Source organism: Podarcis vaucheri (genome assembly GCF_965113315.1).
Source record: "Podarcis vaucheri genome assembly, chromosome: 14".
Lineage (NCBI taxonomy): Eukaryota > Metazoa > Chordata > Lepidosauria > Squamata > Lacertidae > Podarcis > Podarcis vaucheri.
Genome location: NC_138752.1, coordinates 42,080,658 through 42,103,047, shown reverse-complemented (window position 1 = coordinate 42,103,047; position 22,390 = coordinate 42,080,658). Strand labels below are relative to the sequence as shown.

The 22,390-nt window shown below is 45.1% G+C and overlaps 1 protein-coding gene across 7 annotated transcripts in view; it reads left to right on the top strand.

The window, feature by feature from the left end:
• Window positions 1–22,390, top strand: part of DNAH3 (dynein axonemal heavy chain 3) — an 89,384-nt gene that overhangs the window by 1,914 nt on the left and 65,080 nt on the right. For 3 of the 7 annotated variants that reach the window (XM_082200001.1, XM_082200000.1, XM_082199999.1), the window contains exons 2-10: window positions 484–623; window positions 4,855–4,956; window positions 5,984–6,200; window positions 8,194–8,266; window positions 11,783–11,972; window positions 18,306–18,495; window positions 18,879–19,074; window positions 19,817–19,942; window positions 20,787–20,982. In XM_082200001.1, coding sequence (XP_082056127.1) covers window positions 591–623; window positions 4,855–4,956; window positions 5,984–6,200; window positions 8,194–8,266; window positions 11,783–11,972; window positions 18,306–18,495; window positions 18,879–19,074; window positions 19,817–19,942; window positions 20,787–20,982 — 1,323 coding nt within the window. In that variant the 5' untranslated portion in view covers window positions 484–590. The other 4 variants (XM_082200005.1, XM_082200004.1, XM_082200002.1 and 1 more) reach the window with 3 other exon arrangements.

The following is a 22,390-nucleotide window of genomic DNA, read 5'->3' as shown; positions in this document are numbered from 1 at the left end:
GACAATAATGCTGTCACCTTGGCTACCCAGACTGAGAAGTGAAAGTGTTATAGAAGTTCTTTTTGACATTCAAGCAGCCACCAGGCACAGAGGCAGGTAACTAGGGCAGCAACAGGTAGAAGTATACCCGCTCCCCATTCCTTAATCCCTTAATATGCACTCAGTAAGGGTGTTGGGAAGGGCAGAACAGAACAGGCCAGGGTCCACTTTGCTTTCTCATAATCACTCTGGGATTGCATGAATGTCCAGCTCCCTTCTCTAAAAGTGTGTGAACTTGCCCTGTTTCCAACTATTTCACAAAAGGTGCGGGGGGGGGGGAGATAGAACAAAGATGGAATAAAGATAGAACAAAGATGGAAGACTCATTTATTTCCAGCTGATGGCTTGAAAGGATGTTGGGAAAATATCCTTAGAATAACAGCCCCATAGGTTTTTGAATCGAATATGAATCCTGAAACAATTCCCTAATCTCTGTGTTTCTAGGTGCTTAGAGAAAAGTGTTAGCTAATAATTTATTGTAGGAAAGATACACATCTCACAAGTACTTTTGAAGCAATCCAAAAGCAGCTGGAGCCAAATACACGTTCATAATGAATCCAGGAGAAGCTGCCAAGATTACAAGGGTAAGTGTATGTGATTTGACTGTGTTGGACCTTGGGATGAAGACAGTAAACTGAAAGAGATTTGAAAATCTTGTGTGAAGGACGTCCTTTTCTTGTTAGGAGTACTTAATTATTCTTGCTACTGAATTCGGAATTCAGATGCTTTGTGGGATTAAATATTGATGAGAGTTCCCTCCTTTTGCGAAGTATGCTGCTGTCAGGTGTAATAAGCTGGAAAGTGTTAGTTTAGGGAATAGGCTTAACCAGTGTACATGTCTGGAAGAAACAGCTTCAAAAGGATTAGTTTTTAGTAGCATCTGTCTCTCCATATTGATTAGCTCCTGCTTAAACACTTTGGCTTGTCTAGCTTTTAAATGAAAGCATGGGACTGAAGCAAGAGGAACTAAGTGTTGGGTACCAGAGGTTGGTAAAAGACCTTTCTCTTCCTGAGACCCTGGAATGCTGCTGCCAATCCTAGAATCACAGAGGTGGAAGGAACCTCAGTGGCCATCTAGCCCAACCATTGCTAATGGAGGTAGCCATCCAGACTCTACCTAATGAAGGAGAGTCCACCCCTTGCTAGGCAGTGTACTCCACTTCTGGGCAGGTTGTATACTGTCAAGAAGTTCTTCCTAAGGGTAGACAGTACTGGGCAAAATATAAGACAGTTTTCCATGTGCATATGGATTGCACTGTTTTAGATTTCCAGTGGGATCTCAGATGATCACATGCACATCCATAATAAAAGTAGTAATAATAGTCCTCCCCACTGGAAACTATCACATCAGGGCATGGACCCAGGGAGTGGTCTGAATGAACGTGATGCTGCTGCCTTCTTGGATTTCAGACCATCCATTCATATGGTTTCTCTTTAAGCTGGTTTTATATTTTTGGGTTGCTTTTTAGTGTTTTTATCATTGTGATGTTGGTGCTGTAAAGTGAACTGGTAGCACAGCTGGTAGTGGTTTAGAAACTGAATGAATAAATTTCTTAAATGTAACCTTCCTTGAGTTCCATGATGGATGAAAGATGGAATATATAAATCACATTGGTTTCTTGTTGTATCTTTTCCCAACCTCCAGATGCTTGGAACTATGATCAGCTGCAGCCAGCATGGCCATTGGACTGATGGGAACTGTAGTCCCCAAATAATAATAATAATACTTTATTGTTTATACCCCACCCATCTGGCTGGTTTCCTCAGCCACTCTGGGCAGCTTCCAACAAAATATTAAAATCCTTCAGATATTAAAAGCTTCCCTAAACAGGGCTCCCGTCATATTGAACTTGTGGTGACTTGGTAAATTTGATGAGCAGTAGAATCAACACAGGAAAGAAGAAAATACTTCTTCACAGAGCACATAATTAATTTGTGGATAATTAACAGCCCCAGGATGTGTGGATGGCTGCTGATTAGATGGATTTAAAATGGGATTAGACAAGTTTATGGAGAACTGTCAGTGGCTGTAATAATTAAACAGAACCTCTATATTCTAAGGAAGCTTCATCAGAGGCAGTGTATCTTGAAATGTCAGTTGCTACAGAAAAGCAGCTAAGGAAGGCAGTTGCATTCATGCCCAGCTTGAGAGCTTCCAGGAAGATGGGCCTTTGGTCTGATCCCTCAGGAGTCATCCCCCCCTCCCATGCAAAGAGCTTCCTTTTTACAAATGTGTGAATAAACATTCAATTATAAGAGCCCACTTCTGCAGTCTGAAGTGATAGAGCCGGGATGGTTGTTTATAACCTTGGTAAGAATTTTACCTGAGTATGTGTGAAGAAGACGACAATCGTACACAGAGCTTTTTTAGAATACCAATTAGTACTGTTCAAATTGAAAAATATGAGCACCACAAGCAGCTTGTCTTTTGTGTTGTTTTTTTTAAATAATAATTTTTATTAAGTTTTCCATTTTAACAATCCAATCAAATCACATTAAATATTCCAAATTATTCAAATACATATCATAAAGTCCAAATATTTTGCCAAATTATAATTTTTTGTTGGGGGTTCCCATGCTTCAAGTTCAGTGGGGTCCAATCACCTCATATTTCTACTGCTTTAAGTGTCCACTAGTCCCTTCTTTAAATCTTCTTGTTATTATCCTTCTTCTTTCATAGCCTCTGAGTTGTTTCCACAGGTGAGCTGAAATGAGCAATATTATGCTTCTGTGTGAACTTTGTATGACTCTCCCTATTATTATTTTTTTTGCAGCTGGAAAATCTTTTATTTGCAGTATATCTTCACACGCTGGTATTTATGCCGAATCCATCCAAAAGTCCTTCTCGGGTGGCAGACGCCATCTTTTCTCAGTTCTGATGAAATAGAATCTAGGTGTTTGCTCATTAATTTTCTCAGACAGGTTGCTCCAAACATTAGTCTTTCCAGAGGAGGTTTGCCAAATCGACATTGAGATATAGATATACAGTGGTGCCTCGCAAGACGAAAAGAATCCGTTCTGTGATTCTCTTCGTCCAGCGGTTTTTTTGTCTTGCGAAGCAAGCCCATTGATGGATTAGCGGATTAGCGCTATTAGCGGCTTTTAGCGGCTTATCGGTTTATCGGATCAGCTGATAAGCGGCTTAGCGGCTTAGAAAAAGGGGGGGAGGGAAAAAACCCCGCAGGAACTCGCAAGACATTTTCGTCTTGCGAAGCAAGCCCATAGGAGATTTGTTTTGTGAAGCACCTCCAAAACGGAAAACTCTTTCGTCTAGCGAGTTTTCCGTCTTGCGAGGCATTCGTCTTGCGGGGCACCACTGTAATAACAAAGTAAGGGCTCACCTCCTCCTATGACTATTAATCTCTGCAACACAGTCTGTCTCATAATGGCGGATCCCGATTAAATAGTGCGTCACAAGAGAGTCTTTTATCTTCTTCCAAATATTTCGAAAAACAAAGGCTTTAATTAATATTATTATTTCCACACAGTTTATATTTTCTGATCTCACTTGCTATAAGTAGTATAGACGGATCTTCGGGGGGGGGGCAGTTGTTAGGTAGTATCGTAGCAGGAAAAGAAAAAGTTTTATCCTCCCTCCTTTACGTTCCGTTTCAACATACCGGCTTAGATGTTATTCTTTGATGTTATCTTTCTTCCAATCCGTCACTCTTGGCATCTCAGTGGCTGGCTTAATTAGCAGATAAAATACCCTTTCTTCGCTCAAAGCATGTCCATAAATCTTATATCCAATCTTTTATCTTAAGAAATGGAACTTGGAGTGCTCATATAGACAGCATCCAGGAGACCCGAGCTCGCTCGAGGGCTTTCCATCCAGTGCCCCCCCCTTCTTTTCGAACTCGGGGGTGGTTTGTGGGCAGCCGCGGATGAGACTGCATCTTCCCTTCCACCGGGAAAAGCCCTGGGAGGTTGATTACTCCCATCTCAGCCTCTTAATTACCTCGTGTGAGCTGGAGAGATGGTATTGTCGGCCTTCCATTGCGCTCCTAGCAGAGCCCCGCTTGTCTTTTGTGTTTAATTATGTCCACCGTTCAATTATGATATATACATAATTCAGGATTTCACAGGTGTTTTGATACTGATGTGTCATACACAACTCCTAGGCAGCAGTGCAAAAAAGGCTTATGCCTGCATCTGGACAGTGGAGACTGGTCCATTAGGGCAAATGGGGCATTGCCCAGCCAACCTCCATCTGCCCTCAGCTAGCTTCCACCTGCCTGCCTTTTTTCTTAAAATCACTCCAGAAGGTGGCTCTCACTGTCAGCCTCTTTGCCCTTCATCTCAGTGTTGCTCTTGTAGAATTCAGAAGGGAGGAGAATAGAGACAAAACCAGAATTAGTTGGCTCTATCTATCATTGGCTGTAGCTCAACCAGCCTCCTACATTTGACTTCTATGACTTCTGCTCTACCAACTTCAATGGCCACCAACCTCCACTTATTTCAGTCAAGGAAATTACCGGCTAGCACAACTGCTATTTTCCTTCTCCACCCCACTCCATTTCCAAAAGAGTAGTCCTGACTGTTGGCTCCCCCCTCTTTAGTCTCAGCATTGCCCCCTGTAGAACTCGGGAAGGAGGAGGATGGAGGGCAAAACTAGAATTTGTTGGCTCTGTCATTGGGTCTTGCTGAGCCTATCATTAGCCCTGGTTTCACCTACTTACTGTTGGCTTCCCTGCCTTCTGCTTATAAATCCCAATGGTCCCCATCTACCACTGTATCTAGATGGGCTTTGTATATCTGTCTAGTCCTATAGGCTTTCTTAACACATTACTTTTTTTACTTTTTAATGATTCCTAGGAACAGAATGATTCCATCTATAATATGAGCCATGCCAAACAAATACCAGAGTTGCCACCTTTGCCAGGTTTGGCTGCAGAAGACCCCTCTGAACTGTATCAGGTATGTATATTTCTTATACTGCCCACTGGGTTACATCTATTAAAGGAACTGTACCAAAAGGAATTATTGTGAAAATAAGAAATATTTAGGGGGTGTTAAGTATAATTGTTTAACTGTGCATTGAAATGGAAAATAACTCTGTATATGTCTGTATGTGTACTGCTAAAAACATAGCATGGTTTGGAAAGTTCCATTGAGCTAAAACAAAAGCTCTCAGAGAGCTTGACAGGTGCTGATTAACTGAGAATGTATCTCTGCTAGCTCCCACAAGGTGTTTAAGTTGGATCACATGAGATATTCATGTGTCCATTTTGGGTGTGTGAGTTAGGTGTTTGTTCTGAGGCACTAGAGAAGAAAGGATGTGCAAATGGTTCTCTCTAGGAACACAGCCTCAAGTTAATAGAGATTGTGTTGGAGAGACAAAGCTTTGATTTCAGCTCTGAATGAAGTTATTTTATATTTCTAAGATGTTCTACCTGTGCAGGAATCAGCACATGATATTATGTGATTATCTGGATGTAACATTATTTGTTTCATGTTTGTTTTGAAGCAATTTCTGTTAGTAAAGCTTTTGAACCATATTTTTGGACTGGACAATTTTTATTTCAGTTTTTATTCATTCTATTGCTTCTGAATGTGCAATATTAATAACCACAATAGGGGGCACCAAATTTTGTCCTTGCTCAGGTTGCCATATTACCGAAGTCCGTCCCTGTACCTGCCTACCTTTTTATTTACAACTAGTCCAGCGAGTAGCACTGATTGTCAGTCTCATTGTCTCAGTGGTGCTCTTGTACAATTCAGCAGGGAAGATAATAGGGGCAAAACCAGAAATAGTTGGCTTCATCTACCGTTGACTCTAGCTCAAGCAGCCATTTGATATGGTACCCCCTTCCCGACTCTGCCCTACCCAGTCCCAATGGGCACCAGCCTCCACTGTCATTACCTTATATCAGTTAAAGAAATTGCTGGCTAGCGCAACAGAATATAAACTGTTATTTTTTCTCCCCATCCCACTCCATTTCAGATGATCCAAAATAGCAGCTTTTACCCTTCTCTGATGCAAAGAGCATCCTGGACTTTGGCAGCTCCCTTTAAAGAGCAGCGTCATTTCCGGAGCCCCAGCAACTCCATTGCCAATAATTACACCCTCACTGCACAGAACTTGAAGATGAAAGATCTGCGTAAGATAGTTTCACCTTTAAAGGCAAGAAAGCCAACTGGGACCACAAGACATTCTCCACGTATCCTATGTGTTTGAAAACAGGCTTGTGTCTCTTGTCAAATGCATGTTTATCTTCCTGTCTTTTTGTCTGGCAAGCTCTGTATGTGTTGGCCCAGCGTTTGTTTTTCCCTCAAGCTTACTATTATTATTATTATTATTTATTAAATTTGTATATCACCCTTCATCTGAAAATCTCGGGGTGGTTCACAACAGAAAAATATAAAATGAAAATCCAAAATACATACAAAAACTGACAACCTCCCTCCCACAAACACATTTAAAAACCCATAGAACGTTAATCAGCTGAACACCTGATTGAAGAGAAACATTTTTGCCTGGTGCCTAATGATATGTAATGAGGGTGCCAGGCAAGCTTCTCTGCGAAGAGCATTCCACAAACACTGCCAAAGGCTGCCTATGGACCATATACTGTATTTAAACCATATCCCCCTCTCAAAGAATTCTGGGAACTGTAGTTTACCCCTCACAGAGCTACAGCTCCCAGCACTCTTAAGCTACTGTTCCCAGGATGATTTGGGGTGGATAATGTGCTTTAAATACACTTTAAATGTATGGTGTGTATGTAGCAAAACTCTACCACAGTAGATGGCATCACTACTCCTGCTTTGGAAAAAAAGTGTGGCCACTGGGCACTGCACTCTGCTGTGTTGCTGTTCCACTACAGCACTGGTGCTAGCAGTGCTTTGCACACCCAGCTATTGGGGTGCCATGAGGGAGAAATCTATGTCTAAGCTCAGACTTTTGAGTCAGAGAGCCCAGGCTGGTTTATGCCCTGTTACGATCCAGGCAGGTGTCCAAGGGTGCTGGGTACTGATGGGCCTGGGTGGTGTGGTGGGTAACAGAAATAAAAGGGACATCTTCCTTCTCTTACCAATGACTGCTGATATTCTGTGACTCTCTTCTAGCAATTGCAAGGTCTGCAAACATTCTTTGACATGAAAGTAATTTGGAGATTGCTGTCAGCCAAACAGCTTGTTATGCTGGGAGTCTCATGCTTATTTCCCCCATTATTTTAAAAATAAAAACACTAAATGCATCTGCGCTATCTGTCCAGTGAGAGGAAGAAGTGAATGACAGCAAGGGCTACTTGCATTTGATCTGGAAAGTTCCAGTGATTGAGGCTTTTTACCCCTTTCCTCTATGCCATTTTCTTCACCTAAATTGCACCACCCCCAGCTGCTATTTCCTAGTGGTCTGAGGAATTGAAGGTATAATAGAAGCTCCTGTATTTCCCTGCTGAGCAAGTAGTACCTTTCTGTGTGCCGTGAAACCTGCTGACCATCTTTAGCTGCTTTTAGCACACAAACACCTGTCTCATTTTAGTGGATGCTTGTCCATTAGGGTGAATGGGGCACTTCTCCACCAGCCTCAGTCTACTCTCAGCCTCCCCCCCCCTCCACCTGCCTGCCTTGTTACTTAAAACTGATCTAGGGAATGGCTCTACCTGATATCAGCTCTGACACCACCTACTGGTGGCCTCCTTGCCTTCCACCCTACCAATCCCAAGGGGTACCAGCCACTACTAGGCTGGTATCGGAACAAGGTTAGGAAGGGGAGCATATGAGTTTGCTTCACTCCCCTATGTGCCTCTTCTGTTATAAAAAACAGACTCACCAGCCTGCTTTAAAAGCAAATGGATAGTCCTGTGTTTAATAAACAGACAAGTGCATATTTTGGCTCTGTTTTGTATATTTCCAGTTTGGTTCCCTTTTCCTTATGTACATATGTCTGTTCTGTTCCCCACTAAGCAATTCTTAAAAAGCCACATTAAAATTAGCAGACTAAAATTTTATGTCTTTTGAACTGTTCTAGCATTTGCTGCAATGTAAGTACAAAAGGAAGTACAAAAGCTGGTAAATTCAGTTCAAATCAACACATAAGTTTGGGAGGTGCAGATCAGGTAGAATTTGCAAAGCTCAAGAGTCCCCAAATCTGGCCTAGTCTTTTCCTGTTTTGACTAGTGTTTTTTCCCCCTTGACCAAGTCATACAGCTCCAAAAGAATTTGCTCCCTCTGAGAAGAAGAAAAAACTTTCATCAGGAAATGTTGCTGATGACTATGACAGGTATTGTATAGTTTATAAGCTGTGCATTTATCTGACGGATACTTAGGGACCTGGGTGATAATTGTTGTTCCATAAGCTTTCAAGCGACTCCTTGCCTTAAGCTACCCTGATGCTTTCCAGGTACAGGGAAAGAGATGATCTTATCACTAGTACTGAATGAAGATTCAGCTGCCAGTGAGCATAGCTGTCAACCATCCCTTTTTTGCGGGACATTCCCTTATTCCAGCACCGTTTCCCGCTGCTTCCCGCTGTTATCCCGGATTGTTAGATATCCCGTAGACTGTCCCCAGGACAGGTGAGGTTGCTGATCCCTTATTTTCAAATCTGAATGTTGACAGCTATGCCAGTTCGGTTGCACTGGGTGCAGAGCCTTAGAGGCACCGCAACTATGATGTAGAATGGAAGGTGAAAAACGGGGGACGGAGGCATGTGCCAAACATTAGCACTGCACAGAGCACTGTTGAAATTTGAGACCCCAAACCCACCACTGAGGGGAGGCTGGGGGAGGATCCTCTTTGTTTGGCAGCAAAATGACTTTGCCAGGCTGACTTCCTGGATTGTTTCTGCCATTCACACTGGGGAAGAGGATCATCAGAACAACTGAGCAGTATGTGTGCATGGTGCTTGCTCCCAGTATACCATGATAAGCCAGAAAACTTGGTGTTCTCATGATGGGTTAACTTGGCTCATGTGTGATGTTCACATATTTCTTCCAGTTCCTTCTCTCACCCAGGTAACACATACCAGAAAGTAGCTCTTTATCTCAGGCAGCTAAGAGCACACAGCAATGAAAAACCGAGGAGCAAGGGAAGAAAATAATTCCGGACTGCATAGACACTGCAACTTTAATGCACATTAAAAGCACATTCTTTCCCTCAGAGAATTCTGGGCACTCCAGTTTACCCCTCAGAGCAACAATTTCCAGCAACCCTTAACCAACTACAGTGCCCCAAATTCTTTGACATCGATAATGTGCTTCAAATGTCCTTTATCGATATAATGGTTCCTCCTAAAGTGCTCAGATCTTGACCAGCCCGCTGGCTGGTCTAGCATCTCAGAACAAATCTAACAAATGGGGAGCAAAGGGCTCTCCACAGGACAGAATATTTCCAGCACAGAGCTAAATGTAGAGTAGAGATTGTGATAGAGACCTCCCGCACAGCAAAAGATCTGGATTTGTAGGTTGCACAGGGTAGTATTCAACTAAGTTTTCTTAAAGTGCACTCATTAAAATTAATGGGCCAAATCTAGCCATGTTCATTAATTTCAGTGGGTCTGCTCTGAGAAAAATGTAGTTAATTATTACCCATAGACCTTATACAGGTTTTGTTCAGGCCCCATAAGACTACATTTGAAAACAGGGAAAATCATTCTCCCCTCTATTGTTCCTTATGGGCTCTTTTGTTTGCTAGCTTTTAAATTATTTTCAAGCACACAGATTTATGCACACAGGCAGCAGCAGATAGCTGCACACATCCATGTTTGGGCACTTGCTTACAATATTAGCATTCAGTCTATCAAAGTGTTCACTTTTGAAATACATCAAAGGCTATCATTAAGACTTGCAAGTTCCAAGCAGTAATTATGTCTTCATTACTTGCTGGTTGGTTGTTGCTTAGGTCTAATTTAATCTGGGGAAAGTGGCAAGATAATGTTTTATATTTGAGCTGTTTGGGGCCATTTTCCAACTGCTGTCATACGAGACTCTAATGTTGGCTTCTCCGTGCTTTTCACAGCCACGCAGCAATTCAGTGTTTCCGTCTTATGTGCTGCAGTGTCCTTCCACTGCCCTTTAATCCAATACCTGTATGATAGGGATAGGGAGCCTCAGGCTTGGGAGCCTTCCTGGACTCTATGGCCCTTGGGACTCCCTCCAGGTCATACCTCCTCCAAGCCACACCCTTTCTTCCCAGGCCATACCCCCTCACTAGCTCTGCTTTGCATGAATGTTATTTGCCTTCCTGGAATGCATCCTTGAACTCAATGTCTCTTTCTGGATGGAGGATAGAGAGGGGCGCATGAGTCTGTAAGGATACTTGCCAACTTATATTTCTTGTTCCATCCACTTTTGCCTCTAGTCTCACCCACCACTGGCATGTGGCCCCCAGAAGGTTGCACAGAAGGGAATATGGCCCTTGTGCTGTGAAATTCTCCCTGCCCATGATCATGGCTGATTAATATTCTTCAGTCTTTTAAATGTGTTTGTAGAAGGGGAGGAAGTTATTGTTTTGTTGTTTTTGTTTTAACTATTTATTTGTATCTTTTGATGAAGGGCAGTTTATTATTATTATTATTATTATTAGTAGTAGTAGTAGTAGTAGTAGTAGTAATACTGGCTATCCAGAATTTCAAACAGAATTTCCCCCCAGCCATGCAGTTAACCTGATATCCTTTGTGGATAGGTGGAAGACATAACTCATTATCTCTTTAACTGTTCCTTAGATAGAGATGCAAGAGGTCACCTCTATGCACTGACTGCAAAAAAAAAATAAGGGAAAATGAGTTAGATAAAATTGCTGTACATTGTTGTGGTGATTTGGTGGTTTAATCTGAAATCAAGCTGGATTTGAGTTTGTTGGTGTCTCTGGTAACTTCTCTCTCCTACATTATCCAATTAAAAATTGGATTTTTAAAAGAAAAAAAAATACTAGAATTGGAGCTGTCAGAGGTTCACAATGGAAATTGTGTTTTAATGCTCAGGAACTTGGCAAAGCCTTTTTTAATTTTATGGATGTTTGTTCTGTATTATATTATTCATACTATTGTCTAAAGTAAGTTTGTCACTGCCTTTGGCTAGAACAATAAACTTATAAACTTGAGAGCAATGGTATCCTTTGCATGCAGAACATGTACTCTGTCACTATTCTGTGTCTTTGAATATCCAAATTCCAAACCCACTTAATCCTTTAACCATTTAATATTTTAGTTTGCCTGGTTGTAAATCTTAATTTCAGTTTTTATAGGAGTTCCTTTTTTCCATTAAATAAAATAATGTGAGCAGAAAGGAAAGCTTAAATACATCTCCCCGCCCTTCTCATTTTCCTGATGTATTATGTTACTTTTTTATTGCATTTTGCACAAAAGTTGTGCAACATGAGAGTTTCTGTTGAGTGAATTTTGCTGATAGAGTCTATGTAGAAAAGCTCTGTATATGCCAACTTGAGATTAAATACATAAATAACATACAAGTATTTCTATCTATTTAGAATTTGTTCTAGCTGAATCTGTTTCCCTAACGATATGCTCTTGGTCATCTGCCTCTGGTGTCCTCCAGCTGTTTTGGACTACAACTTCTATCATCCCTGAGTATTGGCCAAACTAGCTGGGGCTGATGGGAGTAGTAGTTCAAAGCACCCGGAGGGCACCAGGCTAAGGGGAGGCCAGGCTAAGGGGACTAGAAGAAAGCTTGAGACATATTGAACATTTGGTGATGCTAAATGTATAGTAGGGATTGGTGTTGTCCAAAATGTCATTTCTGGTTACTTAGCCAACTCAGCTGGTGGCTTTTAATTCCAGGGTGATGGCAACAGAGGACGCACACAGTTTTGATTTGCTACTGACACCGGATAGGCAGAAATCTGAAACAGGAGTTATCTGTTATTCTGACAACCAGCCTCTAACTCCAGAAGAGCAGCTTGTTGTGATGCTCAGGCATGAGGAGGAAATAAGTAAAGGAAAAACTCTACCCACAGAGAGTGATCTGCAGGTAAGTGAGCTGTTTCCTGAAACACAGGGAAACACAGGTCCCCTCCAGATGACTAGTTTATCCAGAATTCATCCTGCTTTTATCTGCAGCTTTTTATTTACAGTGGTACCTTGGGTTACATACGCTTCAGGTTACATACGCTTCAGGTTACAGACTCCACTAACCCAGAAATAGTACCTCGGGTTAAGAACTTTGCTTCAGGATAAGAACAGAAATTGTGCTCCAGTGTCACGGCGGCAGCGGGAGGCCCCATTAGCTAAAGTGGTGCTTCAGGTTAAGAACAGTTTCAGGTTAAGAACGGACCTCCGGAACGAATTAAGTACTTAACCCGAGGTACCACTGTACTTCCTTCTTTGAAGCAAAATGAACCAATGTGAACCTGAACAGGAACTAAACCTGAATTAAAACTCTGCAGGTTTCTGGTTATAACAGAAGATTGGGGGCAATATGATAAGCAAACAGTAGGCAGGAGATACTCAGGGCTGAGATGTTGGGCAGTCATCAGGTTGGGACAGAAGCCAAGCCAGGAGTTACAGTGAAGCAGAAGAAAGACACCAGGAATATCTACCGTTACCCAGGGAAAGTTTCATGCCAAACAAGAAGCCTTTTCAGCCTCTCTGGTCAGAGAGAGCCAGAAGCCAGCCTAAGTGGTGTGCAGGTGTGCAGAACCTTTGGCCCTCCAGATGTTGCTGATCCTATTTCCCCTGTTATACTCAATGCAATAAATCTGTACATATATATGTGTCAGGGAACTGACATCGGAGGAAAGGGAAGTGATAGGGCTCCCAGAGACTGGGAGAGAGTCAACAGCCAAAGCAGGGACCAGCAGGGGGAGCGCGGGGTCTCTGGAGGAGGATCTCAGTAATGCTGAGAGACACGCAGCAGCCCAGGCAGGAAGCAGAAAGGGAGAGAAAGGGGTGAGAGACACTTCGAGCGAAAATAGCGGGGAGGTGTCAGAAGCAACTGCAGGGAGACCTATGCTTCGCCGGAAGCTGTCACGTCGTGAGTCCAGGAGACGCGTTTCCGTTAAGGAACTTCTTTGCTGGAAGCGCTTCCGCAGACAGCCACTGTCGGACTCTACAAGTGACTAGAGCAGACATGTCTGAGGAGCTCTGTCACACACAGAGGTTTGTGGGGTCGCACAAACTCTGAAGGGGCACGATTTTAAGCACAAGCAGCTAATCATCCCCTGATAGCAGTCCGACAGTCTCTGTACGCTGCCTGTGCAGGAGAAGGCATCATGAGCGACCCAGCAGGAGCCGGAGCCGCAGGGGGTGGAGCTGGTCCAAGCTTGGAAGACAGATACCGAGCATTGGAGGTCCAACTTGCGCTGCAGACGGCGAGGCTCGAGGAGAGGAGGGCTCAAGATGCAGACAAGAAGGGGAGAACCACTCAGTTCCCCAGAAAGGTACCAGGATTAGTGCAGAAGTTTGGGGGGGACCCCAAGGATTATCATGCCTTTAGGACTGAAATGCAATATGCCCTGAATGTGCAGTTTGATGAGTTCCCTGATGAGGAATCCCGAGTTGCTTTCGTAATTGGGCATCTTGAGAAGGGGGCGCGAGATTGGGTTCGACCCCTGATGGCAACGCACAACGATATCCTGAAGGACACTATGAAATTCTTTCGCGCAATGGATATCATGTTCTCCAGCGATATTGAGGAGGGGGTAGTGCGCAGACAGCTAATGGCTTGCAAGCAGGGAAGCAGATCTGTCCGTGAGTACTGGACTGAATTTACCATGCTGATTCACAGATTGGGGTGGGATTTAGCGGCAGCACCCATTCAGATGCTATTTGAAGAAGGTCTTTCTTCAGCTGTGAAAGACGAGCTGGCCAGGAGCCCCAGGGCGGTGTCTATGGATCAGCTGACCAAATCTGCGCTGACCATTGGAGCGCGCCAGGAGGCAAGAGCCTTGGAGAGGCGGGAAGGGAGAGGGGAACGTTGGAAGGAGTTACGCATTCCAGACATTCCTGAGCCAGCTTTCCCGCCGGCAGAGCCGATGGAAATCGGAACAGCCCGCGCGCGCGCATTTTCAAAGCCCAGTGAGGGGGCGAAGAAGGAGGGAAAGGGACCCCGGAAATGCTATCTCTGCCAACAGCCAGGCCACTTTGCCAGAGTCTGCCCCCAGAGGAAGGAATGGCAAGGGATGGTGGGAACTGTTGAGGGGGAAGAGCAGGGAGAAACGGAGCAGGTAAAAGCCAACGCCTGGTTGCCAGCAGGGCACTGCAGCCAGGCCAAAGAGCAGTGAAAGTGCCCCTTCCCCAAGTGCCAGTGCCAGAAGCTCCTCGACCTGCTCTAGTGATTGAAGTGTCGCTAGAGTTGCAAAATGGACACCCCCTAAAAATAAAGGCGCTGTTGGACTCAGGCAGCTCCTGCAATTTCATGAGCAAGGAGTTTGCTGCTGAACACCAGATACAGACTATCCCCTTAAGCAACCCCCTGCAGGTGACCACGATCGATGGCAGAGAACTGTTGGGAGGAGGCGTCAGCTTGCAGACCATCCCAATGATAATGAGGGTGGCAAGGCACACAGAACTGATAGCGTTTAATGTGGCCACCTTGGGAGGCGCTCCCATTATTTTGGGAATGAGCTGGCTAGCCCTACATGATCCGCTGGTGGGCTGGCATCAAAGAGTGGTTTCTTTCGGTTCCGCACATTGCTTAGAACACTGCAGGGGGGAAAAGGAGTCAGCAGGGGCCCAAGCCACCCTAGCAGGGACGGAAGTGATGGAGAAGGGGAAGGTGCCATCACAGTATGCTGATCTCAGCGACGTGTTCAGCGAGAAGGAGGCTGACCAACTACCCCCGCATAGGCCCTTTGATTGCCAGATCAATTTACTCCCTGGAGCACAGCTTCCTGTAGGCAGGTTGTATGCCATGTCAGACAGGGAGATGCAGGAGTTGCGAGCGTTCATTGACAAGAACCTGAAGAGAGGCTTCATCAGAGAGTCCAAGGCAGCGGGGGGTAGCCCAGTGTTTTTTGTGGATAAAAAGAACACGGACAAGCCGAGACTGGTATGTGACTTTCGGGCCCTAAATGCAGTGACAGAGCCGGTGGCTTTTCCTATGCCCAGGATTGATGATATTTTGACCAGGGTGCGAAAAGGAAAGATTTTTACAAAGCTGGACCTAAGGGGGGCGTACAACCTGATACGTATAAGGAAAGGGGATGAATGGAAGACCACCATGTTCACCCCTTTGGGGGCATTTGAATATCTCGTTATGCCTTTTGGATTACAAGCAGGCTCCGCGTGTTTTCAAGCCTTTATGAATCATGTACTGGGGCCTTTGCTCTACAAGAATTGCGTGGCCTTCTTAGATGACGTGTTGGTGTATTCGGAGAATGAGGAGCAACATGTGAGAGACGTCAGAGAAGTGTTGAGCAGGCTGCAAGCCAACAGACTGTGGGTGAAACTGGAGAAGTGTCAGTTTCATACCAATGAGGTGGAATTCCTGGGGTACCGCTTGTCAGACAAGGGGTTGGCCATGGACCCCGGCAAGGTTCAAGCGGTGCTGGAATGGAAAACCCCCAAGACTAAGAAGGATGTGCAGAGGTTCCTAGGGTTTGGAAACTTTTATCGTAAGTTCATCCGAAACTTCGCTCACCTGACGGCGCCCATCACGGACTGTCTCAGCAGCAAAAAGAAGTTTGTTTGGACGGGGGAGGCGGAGCGAGCGTTTGAGGAACTGAAAAAGGCCTTCGCCTCTGACGAACAACTTCTACATGTGGATTTACAAAAAAAGCTGAGGGTCGAAACAGACGCTTCTGACAGAGCCATAGGGGCGGTGCTTCTTCTGCAGCCGGGGAAGGAGGGGTCCGAGTGGCGACCGTGTGCCTTCTTTTCGCGAAAGCTGAACAAATCTGAGAGAAACTACACGGTGTACGACCGGGAACTTCTTGCGATTTATGAGGCCTTCCGGAGATGGAGGCACCTACTAATTGGTGCACAACAGAAGGTGCAAGTGCGCACGGACCATAAGAATCTAGAGTATTGGAGAACTGCGCGAGTGCTCAACCAACGGCAGTTGAGATGGGCCCAGGAGTTCTCCAAATTTAACTTTGAGATTTGTTACGTACCAGGCCAGGAGAACGTTAGGGCGGACGCTCTCTCACGCAAACCTGAATATTTGGAGGGAGAGGGTGCACCCGAAGAGACCCATGTCATTCCCGAGGATCGCTGGGTGTGTGGGGCGGCATTGGTGGGGCTAAGGGAACTGATAGAGGGAACGGTGCAGGATGAATATGCCCAGGACAAACTCAGGGGTCTCAGGAGGGAGGGAGACAAACCCGGGGGTTTTGAGGAGAGAAACGGGGCGTTGTACTACAAGGGAGCGTTATACGTACCTGAAGGAGAATTGAGGGAAAAGGTACTCAAGCAACTGCACGATAGCCCCACAGCAGGGCATTTTGGGCAACACAAAACCATGTGGCTGGTTACCAGGGAATTCTGGTGGCCCAAGGTCAGGGAAGATGTGCGGGAGTATGTGAGAGGGTGTGACCGATGTCAACGAGCCAAGGGGGAGAGGCGGGCACCGGCAGGTTTATTAGAACCACTACCCACGCCGGAAAGACCATGGGAGGCAGTGGCAATAGATTTTATGACTGATCTGCCCAGGTCCAAAGGGAAGACAGCCATTATGGTTGTGGTAGACCTGTTAACCAAGATGGCCCACTTTATAGCCTGCTCACATGCGGTCACAGCAGAAGAAACCGCTAAATTGTTTGTGGAAAATGTGTTTAGATTGCATGGTGCCCCCTTGAGGGTGGTTTCGGACCGAGGGAAACAATTTACTTCCAGGTTCTGGAGGAAGCTCATGAGCTTATTGCATGTAGAGGTGAATTTTTCCACTGCCCGCCATCCAGAAACCAACGGGCAGGCGGAAAGAGCTAATGGTGTCCTCCAGCAATATTTGAGGTGTTATGTGAATGACAGAGAGAATGATTGGGTGGAGAAGCTGGCGTTGGCAGAATTTGCCTATAACAATGCGGAGAACGTGTCCACGGGAATGAGCCCTTTTTTGGCCAATCACGGGTGTCATCCCCGAGCCTTCCCAGGGGGGGAGGGGGAGAACTGGAGCGTTCCAGCCGCAGAACAGTTCGTTGAAGAAATGGAAGCGATCCATCGCCAGCTCCAACTTAATTTAAACAGGGCGAAGGAGGAATATAAGAGGCAGGCAGACAAAACCAGAAGGGAAGGAGAAAGCATTAGGGTGGGGGACCAGGTGTGGTTGTCCACCCAAGGGTTACCATTTAAAGGAGGGTGTAAGAAGTTAAGACCCAAAAGGCTGGGCCCATTTGAAGTCACGCAACAGGTCAACCCAGTGGCTTTCAGACTCCGGTTACCTAACCACATGAAGTTACACCCAGTGTTCCACAGATCATTGCTGTCACCGTATATAGGGGACAGAGAGGGGAGGGTCAATAGGGGACCAGCTATGGAGGAAAAAGAACACAGCTACCATGTAGCGGAGATTCTCGATTCCAGGTGGAGGGGAGAGCAAGTAGAGTATTTGGTAATGTGGGAAGGGGAGCCGGAGTCGGAAAACACCTGGGTCAGGGCAGAGGATGTAGATGACGAGGTTTTGATTGAAACTTTTCATCAAAGATTCCCTCGGAAACCCCAGCCAGTGGCGAGGTTCCGGAGGGAATACTTCGCAACCACCGACGAAGAAGAAGAGTTGGAGGGGTTCGCTGATTCCGAGGTGGAGGAGGATTCAGCGAGTCGGAACGAAGACCGATGGAGGGAAATGTTTGAGACGTCGGAAGATGAAGAGGATTCTTTTAGGGGTTTCAGCTCCTCACCGCCCAGAGGAGAGAGTAGGGGCGGGGGAGAGGGGGGCCCTGGAGGGGAGGTGGATGTCAGGGAACTGACATCAGAGGAAAGGGAAGTGATAGGGCTCCCAGAGACTGGGAGAGAGTCAACAGCCAAAGCAGGGACCAGCAGGGGGAGCGCGGGGTCTCTGGAGGAGGATCTCAGTAATGCTGAGAGACACGCAGCAGCCCAGGCAGGAAGCAGAAAGGGAGAGAAAGGGGTGAGAGACACTTCGAGCGAAAATAGCGGGGAGGTGTCAGAAGCAACTGCAGGGAGACCTATGCTTCGCCGGAAGCTGTCACGTCGTGAGTCCAGGAGACGCGTTTCCGTTAAGGAACTTCTTTGCTGGAAGCGCTTCCGCAGACAGCCACTGTCGGACTCTACAAGTGACTAGAGCAGACATGTCTGAGGAGCTCTGTCACACACAGAGGTTTGTGGGGTCGCACAAACTCTGAAGGGGCACTATTTTAAGCACAAGCAGCTAATCATCCCCTGATAATATGTATTTACTTTCTAGCGATACTGTTACTACATCCATAAAGGCATCCGGAAAGATATGCTGGCACCACAGAACAAAGAAGTGATGGATAGCATTTTAAAGCATATCCCAAGTCATTTTCTCGCAAACCCAATGCTGGAGACGTTACTGAAAGAATTAACCGAAGAGATTCAGAATGATTATCATATTTGGCTCATGAAAGACATTGGTAAGAGAAAAGTGTGGTTTGGCATGGGCAGTGATTCTTGAATTTTTATTGTCACGAGGTCTGCAAGCTGAACACCGGAATTCTGCAACCTGGTTTCTAGGACTGGTCCTGTCTTTAGGTAGATTGTGGAAGCTGCCTAGGTGGCACTTTTTGGGTGTGAGTATAAAATAACAAACTGTAATCACATTTGATTTATTAGACACAGAGTCTCTAGCATAATCAGAACTACAGTTCTCAGCACCTTTAAAAACTACAGTTCCTAGGATTCTTTGTATGGCCTAGTGTGCCTTCTGCACGTGCTGCATACACTTAACCATTGCTTCCAAACTGCATCCAAACGGAGTTTCCTCCTTCTTCCCATGCTTTGTGTGGTTTTACCCTAGTTGATTACATCTTGATGGATCCAGAGGAGAGGAAAAGACTCTTTATATACAACATTCCATTGCCTTTTCCTCGAAGAGTGATTCGTGCACCAGTTCCATGGCACACAATCTACCAAGAAGTGAGAAGCTGGAACGAAGGTCACCTCTTCACAGTGAATCCTATGATGCTTACTTTGCAACGCCTCTGGTTCTCAGAGTAAGTCGCCTGGCTTATAAATATCCCCTAACTTATTTTTAAGTAATAAGTTTCTATTTGCTTTCTATGCAAACTCTTAACTGGCCATAGATTGATGAGATTGTGTGGAGTACAGTATCTTCTTGCTCACAATCACCTTATATTACTGAACAATATTGGCTACGGAGCCAACTGCCCTTTCCTCAGCTGTGAGTATAGATCAGTCCAGAAATATTTCTGGTGGCTTACAGGAGCAATCCCAGAGGACCCCTTGTGCTGTATACAGTAGGAAATTGCATTCAGTGCTATGCTTGGTTCCAGTACAAGGGCTGTTGCTCAATGGCAGAGCATCTGTTTTGCATGAAGTAGGTATCCCAGGTTCAATTCCAACATCTCCAGGTATGGCTGGGAGACACACCTGCCTGAAACCCTGGAGAGCTGCTTGCAGCCATAGTAGATAATACTGATTTTGATGGACCAGTGGTCTGAGTTAGCATCAGGCAGCTTTCAGTGTCCCTAAAGGAGGGACTGTAGATCATTAGCAGAGCAACAGTCTTGCTTGGAGAAGGTCCCAGGTAGGGCTGGAGAGCTGCCCCCAGTCAATGTAGACAGTACTGAGCTAAACAGACCAGTGAACTGACTTGTTATAAGGTAGCTTCCTATGTTCCGTAGACCGGGCAGGTATGACTGCATTTAATCCTTATTCCACATCATTATGTCAAGTTCATCACAGCCATGCATTTTTTTCCCTTCCCTCCCTTAGGTTTTGTAACCTGAGGTTTGTTCGTACCCAGGAAATCATCGAGGGTGATTTGCCACTACTGCCCAGCGAGTTTGAAGACTTGGTCCGAAAACATTGTCAAGAAGCTCATGATATTCTTGAGAACAGGTCAGAGTGCTTTTGGAAAACCTGTGACTTTCTAGCTGGTGTTGCACTACAGCTCCCCAAATCCCTGATGGTTGACCATGCTGGCTAGGGGCTGATAGGAGTTGGATTGGAGTCCAGCAACAGCTGGAGAGCCAGAAGTTCCCCACTTCTGCTTTATGTGAATGATGATTATGACATTGCTTTATTCATAGAAATGACCCAAAGCAACCTGCTGTTAGAAAGATAAAAGTAACTTCTGTTGTTCCGCCCACTTTTTCTTAAGTTCACAGAGATGTGTGTGAACAGAATAACTGTGTGATGTTCTAAAACCTCGCTTTTAAAGCCATTCATTTCTGTCTTTGGTCATAGTAAATCCTGCAGGAGTCCACCACATTTCAGAGGCTTTAGAGAAAATGCCCTGAGCAGCATGAATTAATGCTACTGGCAATCAAGCAAGGGTGGGGAACTTTTTTTGGCTTGACAGACCCAATCGTTCTTCCCACCCCACACAGTGTTTGCATCACTTCTCAAGTGCCCAACAACCAGCTGCTCATTGGGCACTTGGCCAGTGCTCTGCAAGGGGATTTCCCAAACCCCTTTGGGCCAAGCTCTGTCTTTACCTGACCATCTGACATCAGGGTTAGGGCATGTGGGCGTGACTTGCCCGAGTCGTGGGCCAAATGGAGGAGCTTGGTGGGGAAAGAAGCATCCACCAAGCTTGTGCCCTCCAAATATTTTGGACTATGTCTCCCATCAGCTGCAGCCCAAAACATATGGAGGGCAGCAGGTCGGTGAAGGCTGTTTTACAACTCATCGTTTTAAAACAATCTTGACATATGCTGATAGGATAACTTACACATTACAGGTGGATTCCAACGTGTGCAGAACTGTTCATTGAACAGAAGCAAAACTGGCTGCATCTTGCTCCCCAGAATGACTTTGACTCTTCTCAACTGATAGAAGAATATTTTGCTTCGGTAGCCGTCCTCATGTCTTTACAGCTACGGGAGATGGTCATTAATTCATTAGCGGATCTCCTTTCCTTCTTTAGGATACATAAGGTATGCGGAGTTGACCGTGTCACCTGGACTTTCAGTGCTTTGTAGACATTCATACAGCTTGATCTTATATTATGCATTTATTGTAGTTGTACAGTCATACCTTGGAAGTCGAACAGAATCCATTCCGGAAGTCCGTTTGACTTCCAAAACATTTGGAAACCAAAGCACGGCTTCTGATTGGCTGTAGGAAGCTCCTGCATCCAATTGGAAGCTGTGGAAACTGTGCCAGAATTTCAGCTTCCGGAAATCATTCAAAAAGCGGAACATTCACTGCCGGGGTTCAATTGTTCGGGAGCTGATTTGTTCGCGAGTCAAGGTGTTTGAGATCCAAGGTACGACTGTATTGCATTATAAGATTTTAAAATAAACTGACAACTCATAAACATCAAATTGCTGTACAATAAAATAGCTGGAATATCATACAACTAAAAAACCATAAAATAGAGAAGAAGTGACCAACACTGAATCAAATTAATTCTCTAAAAATACTTGGTGAAAACAAAAGCATTTTCAGCAGGTGATGAAATAACAGAATGATTAAAAAAGAGCAAATGCTGCTATTCCATCAGATGGTAGTCAAGGTGTCATAACGAAGTATCAACTGGAAACATAGATGACAGATAAAAAGTATAGAAGACCTCAAGTAAAAGTCCATCCCCAGAAATCCCTCACCTCCAGTCAAATGAAACCCTGATTAAAGACAACAAATTACATTTAAAACCCTAATTAAATGTATGTTTGGGAGAGGGGATAGGGAAGAAGATAATACACCTCCTTCTCCCCCAGCCAACCACACAGCAGAGAGCAGTACTGAACCCTCCACACACCAGCTGGTGAGCTGAGAGTTTAGTTCTGCTCAATTGGGCTGTGTGCATGTCCCCCTGTTTGGAACAGGTTGGTTAAACCACATTTCAGTACAGGGCTGTTTGAAAGCCCTCTTGCAAAGAGCCTCAGGTTGCTCTCAGTAGAGGCTTCCTGCCTTCTAACCTTGCCTCCCTACCCCCCATCACCTATATTGACAGCCCTGGATTGGCTGGTCTGGTTCTGTTTGGATTGACCCAATTTGCTTCAAGTTTTAGGCTTCGCCAGACTCCATTGGACAGCCCTAGTATTTTCATTCTATTGCTGTTGGATGAATAATAATATACAATCCTGCCAAATTTGGTTAACTTTCGTCTAGTTTGGAAAGGTTCAATCCATCATCTTGATTCAGAATGGCATCTGATGGTATCCAAATATATCCTTCTCTGGAAGGATGGGTTTTCATATTGGGTGATAATATCTTCAGAGGTGTCTGCATGCATAGGGAACAGATGGACAGGCAGGCAGACAGAAAGACAGACAGACAACTTTCCAAATATATAGCAGAAGAAGATTCTCTAGATGTAACATGCTTTCATTCTCTGTC